The 5,831-nt window shown below is 38.7% G+C and overlaps 1 protein-coding gene across 19 annotated transcripts in view; it reads left to right on the forward strand.

Moving 5' to 3' along the window:
* LPP (LIM domain containing preferred translocation partner in lipoma) overlaps positions 1-5,831 on the forward strand; it is a 728,299-nt gene that overhangs the window by 342,175 nt on the left and 380,293 nt on the right. For all 19 annotated transcript variants that reach the window (XR_014067544.1, XM_081536682.1, XM_081536595.1 and 16 more), the window contains one exon: positions 5,669-5,791. Coding sequence is in view for 18 of the 19 variants with exons in the window: in XM_081536682.1 (XP_081392808.1) it covers positions 5,669-5,791 (123 nt within the window). In the remaining variant the exon portion in view is untranslated. The remainder of the gene's footprint in view (positions 1-5,668; positions 5,792-5,831) is intronic.

A 5,831-nucleotide genomic window follows, 5' to 3' on the forward strand; every position in this document is an offset into this window, starting at 1 on the left:
CCTTTCATATTCATTGAGCCTGCTGTGCTTCTAGCTGATTTGACTCAAAAATGCTGATATAGGAAAGGTTACTGGCTGGACCTTCGGCAGAGTCTGCCATTACTTATTCATTGATTTACTCCATTTATTTATTGAACACGTACATGGATCAGACCCTGAGCAAGATTCTGGAGAAGTGACGAGGAGGCAAACAGACAAATTCCTTGCCCTCATTAATTGTACATTCTCCTGGGGAGACTGACAATAGACTCTTTGTGACCCTTTGGACTGTAACCCATCAGGTCCCTCTGCCCATGGGAGCTTTCAGGCAAGAATACTGAAGTGTGTTGCCATTTCCTTTCCCAGGGAATTTCCCTGACCCAGGGATCAAACCCACATCTCCTGTGTCTCTTGCATTACAAGCAAATTTGTTATCCATTGAGCTATCTGGGAAAGCACAAGACAAACATGCATAAAAGTTAATGTTAGATCATGATAGATACTACGAGAAATGTAAGCAAAACAGATTGAAGGGATAGAGTGCCATAGAGGAGTCATGGGGCTTCACTGGTGGCTCAGATGGTAAAGAATCTACCTGTAATGCAGGAGACCCTGGTTCGAGCCCTGGGTTTGGAAGATCCCCTGGAGAAGGGAATGGCTACCCACTCCAGAATTCTTGTCTGAAGAATTCCATGGACAGTGGTTTTAGTCCATGGGATCACAGTGAGTTGTTCATAACTGAGCAACTAACACTACTTTCAGAGGGATTATACAAATATATCCAGAATGAGAAGATGATTTAAAGGTTGTTTTAGATTATCTGATTAAAAAGTACCCATAGTTAGTATGAGAAAATTTTTGAAGAGATTATAGTTGAAAATTTCCCCATCATGGAAAAGAAAATAGTCAATCAAGTCCAAGAGGTGCAAAGAGTCCCATCCAGGATAAACCCAAGGAGAAACATGCCCAGACACATACTGATCAAACTAACAAAGACTAAACACAAAGACAGAATATTAAAAGCAGCAAGGGAAAAGCAACCGGGAACATACAAGGGAAATCCCGTACATTTGACAGCTGATCTTTCAGCAGAAACTCTGCAGCCCATAAGGGAATGGCAGGATACATTTAAAATTCTGAGAGGGAAAAAATCTACAACCTATATTACTGTACCCAGCAAGGATCTCATTCAAAATTGATGGAGAAGTAAAAAGCTTTTCAGGAAAACAAAAGTTAAGAGAATTCAGTACCACCAAACCAGCTTTACACAAATGTTGTTGTTGTAAGTCACTCAGTCATGTCTGAAAGGGACTTATGTAGTCAAGAAATACAAAAGAAGAAAAAGATCTACAAAATCAACCCCAAATGATTAAGAAAATGGCAATAGGAACGTATATATCAATAATTACTTTAAATATAAATGGATTAAATGCTCCAACCAAAAGACACAGACTGGCAAACAAGACCCATATATATGCTGTCTATAAGAAACACACTTCAGACCTAAAGACACATATAGACTGAAAGTGAGAGGATGGAGAAATATATTCCATTCAAATGTGAAGCAAAAGAAAACTGGAGTAGCCATCCTCATATCAGACAAAATAGACCTTAAAATAAGGAAGATTATAAGAGATAAGGAAGGACACTGCATAATGATCAAGGGATCAATCCAAGAGGAGGACGTAACGATTGTAAATATCTTTGCACCCTACATCAGAGCACCTCAATACATAAGATAAACACTAACAGACATAAAAGGAGAAATTTACAGTGATACAATAATAGTAGGAGACTTTAACACCCCATTCACACCAATGGACAGATCATCAAAACTGAAAATTAATAAGGAAACACAGGTCTTAAATGATACATTGGATGAGATGAATGTCATTGATATCTTCAGGACATTCCATCCAAATGCAGAAGAATACACCCTCTTCTCAAGTGCACAAGGAATATTCTCCAGGATAGACCACATCTTGGGTCACAAATCAAATCTCAGTAAACTTAAGAAAATTGAAATCATATCAAGCATCTTCTCCAACCACAAACCTATGAGACTAGATATTAATTACAAGAAAAAAACTGTAAGAAACATAAACAAATGGAGATTAAACAATACATTTCCAAATAATCAACAGGTTACTGAAGAAACCAAAAGGGAAATCAAGAAATTTCTAGAAACAAATGACAATGAAAACACGACAACTCAAAACTTATGCTGCTGCTGCTGCTGCTAAGTCACTTCAGTCATGTCCGACTCTGTGCAACCCCATAGATGGTAGCCCACCAGGCTCCCCCGTCCCTGGGATTCTCCAGTCAAGAACACTGGAGTGGGTTGCCATTTTCTTCTCCAATGCATGAAAGTGAAAATTGAAAGTGAAGTCGCTCAGTCGTGTCCGACTCTCAGCGACCCCATGGACTGCAGCCTACCAAGCTCTGCCATCCATGGGATTTTCCAGGCAAGAGTACTGGAGTGGGGTGCCATTGCCTTCTCTGCTCAAAACCTATGGGATGTAGCAAAAGCAGTTCTAAGAGGAAAGTTACAGTCCTACCTCAAGAAACAAGAAAAACATTGAATAGACAACCTAACTTTACACCTAAAACAACTGTAAAAAGAAGAACAAAAACCCCCCAAAATTAGTAGAAGGAAAGAAATCATAAAGATTCGAGCAGAAATAAATTTAAAAAAATGAAAGAAACAATAGTAAACAACTAAGATAGTAAAAACTAAAAGCTGGTTCTTTGAGAAGATAAACAAAATTGACAAACCTTTAGCCAGACTCATCAAGAAAAAAAGAGAGAAGAATCAAATCAAAATCAGAAATGAAGAAGGAGAGTTTACAACAGACAATGCAGAAATACAAAGGATTATAAGAGACTATTATGAACAACTATATGGCAATAAAATGGATAACCTGAAAGAAATGGACAGATTCTTAGAAAAGTTCAACCTTCCAAAACTGAACCAGGAGGAATTAGAAATTATGAACAACTAGAAGCACTGAAATTGAAGTTGTCATCAAAAATCCTCCAAAAAACAAAAGCCCAGGACCAGATGGCTTCCCAGGAGAATTCTATCAAACATTTAGAGAAGAGCTAATGCCTATCCTTCTAAAACTCTTTCATAAAGTTGCAGAGGAAGGAACACTTCCAAACTCATTCTATGAGGCCACCATCACCCTGATACCAAAACCAAAGACAACACAAAAAAAGAAAACTACAGGCCAGTATCACTGATGAACATAGATGCAAAAATCCTCAACAAAATCTTAGCAAACAGAATTCAGCAAAACATCAAAAAACTCATACACCATGATCAAGTTGGGTTTATTCCATGGATGCAAGGATTCTTCAATATACAGAAATCAATCAATGTGATACACCAGATTAACAAATTGAAAGATAAAAACCATATGATAATCTCATTAGATGCAGAAAAAGGCTTTGACAAAATTCAGCACCCATTTATGATTGAAACTTTTAAGAAAATGGGCACAGAAGGAACCTACCTCAACATAGTAAAGGCCATAATAAGCCTACATCTAACATTATTCTCAATGGTGAAAAACTGAAAGCGTTCCCCCTAAGATCAGGAATAAGACAAGGGTGTCCACTTTCACCACTATTATTCAACATAGTTCTGGAAGTCCTAGCTACATCCATCAGAGAAGAAAAAGAAGTAAAAGGAATCCAGATCAAGAAAGAAGAAGTGAAGCTCTCACTGTTTGCAGATGACATGATACTGTACATAGAAAACCCTAAAGATAATGTCAGAGAATTACTAGAGCTAATGAGTGAATTTAGCAAATTTGCAGAATACAAAATCAATACACAGAATTCACTTGCATTTCTATATACTAACAGTGAAAAATCAGAAAGAGAAATTAAGGAATCAATGCCATTCACCATTGCAACAAAAAGAATAAAATATCTAGGAATAAACTTAACCAAGGATACAAAAGAACTGTACACAGAAAATTATAAGACACTAATGAATGAAATCAAAGACAACATAAACAGATGGAGATAGATCTGATCTAAACAGAAAGATCAGGTCCTGAAGGATTAACTCTTGCTGGCTAAATTCACAAGAAACTGACTAATACACTAGATCTCATTTGAGCTGTTTTATGCAGAGAATTAATTAAGTTTAAGGACTCAGGGAAGGTGGTTTGGGGAGCAAGCTACTAGGAGAAAAGAAACTAGTGGTCTTAATAGGAAATACCATTATACAGTCATTATATCGGATTCATAAAGATAAATTTACTTAGATAATTATAAGATTTAAACACCAGCTTGTCAGAGCACCCTAATGTTTGTTGTTGCTGAGGATACTCTGGTTTCTTGACTTTTTCTTCTAGACACTTCAAGACACTATAATGATATTTAACTTCCTTAGACAAGTTCTGTAGAGTTGATTCAGTTACACTAACTTTTCATTATTTCATTCCTAATGGGCCTTACTGCACATTCACTTTGATTTCTTAATGGAGTCTTAAGAGACATTCCCATCACATGTCTATGATCATTATTACATTGTTATCTTAAAAGATTATTTCAGCTTACCCTGTTTTCAAATTCTAGGGCTTTTATTTCCTGTGTATTTCACTCTTTATTTCCTTGCTTAAACTCTAGGCAAACTTCTTGTTTTTCCCAAGCCTGTTCCCACTTCCTATGCAGGCCCTTATTGTGGTGTTACTGCCCTCTGCTCACTTCATGTGGATTCTGAACACAAGCAGCAGTCAGTGCTCCTGCTAACATGGAGCACTGACATGGAATTCATAGGTCCCGTGCTTCATAATCACGGGTCACTGCCACATGCTTCTTCTCCAGCCCCTTGGCTAGACCCTGGGCAGTCTTACTCTAGTTCATCATTTAGGGATATCTCTTCAGGCTTGCCATCTCTCTCTGACACAGACACACCTAACCCACTGATCCCTTACTGATTCCCCTTCCTAGACTCGAAGTATCTCCTTGCCTTTTCCTGCTTCAACTAAAATCCCATCCTTTTATACAGTGACTTTTTTTCTTTTCTCTTTTAAAGATTTTTGGCTGAGTTGGGTCTTTGTTGCTGCCAGTGGGCTTTCTCTTGTTGAGGTGAGCAGGGGCTACTCTCCAGTTGTGGCAAGCTGGGGCTCTTCACTGTTTTGGTGGTACTCAGGCTTCTCACCACAGTGGCTTCTCTTGTTGCGGATCATGGGCTCTAGGGCATGCAAGCTTGTGGGCCATGGGCTTAGTTGTCCTGTGGCATGTGGGATCTTCCTGGATCAGGGGTTGAACCTGTGTCCCCTGCATTGGCAGGTGGATTCTTAACCACTGCACCACGAGGGAAGTGCTATACTGTGGTTTCTGAACACAGAATTTGTATCACCTCTCTGGCTGGATCTACTCCTTGACTGCAGATATGGAGACAGTTACTTCCTTTAACTTGCATATGCATCAAAGAAAATATCCTCTAAATAAGAGTATGACTTTGGGAAAATCTTCTCATATATTCCAGTTGTCTTATTTGTCAAAGAGGGATAATACTCCAGCCTACCTCAAAAATTTTATAAAAGCTAAATATATGAAGTGGTAAAAAGCTTGGACAAAGTCACATTGTACTTGAGAAATTTAAACCCAGACTGAAATGGATAGAAACAGGAAATTTCCACTTTTAATGTAAATACATTACTTCTCGCAGGGAAATCCTGGAGGCAAGACCCTTGAGGAGAGACGCTCCAGCCTGGACGCTGAGATTGACTCACTGACTAGCATCTTGGCTGACCTGGAGTGCAGCTCCCCCTACAAGCCTCGGCCCCCGCAGGTAAGAGCTAGCTGTGAATATTAGCCACAGATAATCTGCA

Source organism: Giraffa tippelskirchi, chromosome 2 (genome assembly GCF_054371585.1).
Source record: "Giraffa tippelskirchi isolate mGirTip1 chromosome 2, T2T-mGirTip1v1.2.pri, whole genome shotgun sequence".
NCBI classification, from domain to species: Eukaryota; Metazoa; Chordata; class Mammalia; order Artiodactyla; family Giraffidae; genus Giraffa; species Giraffa tippelskirchi.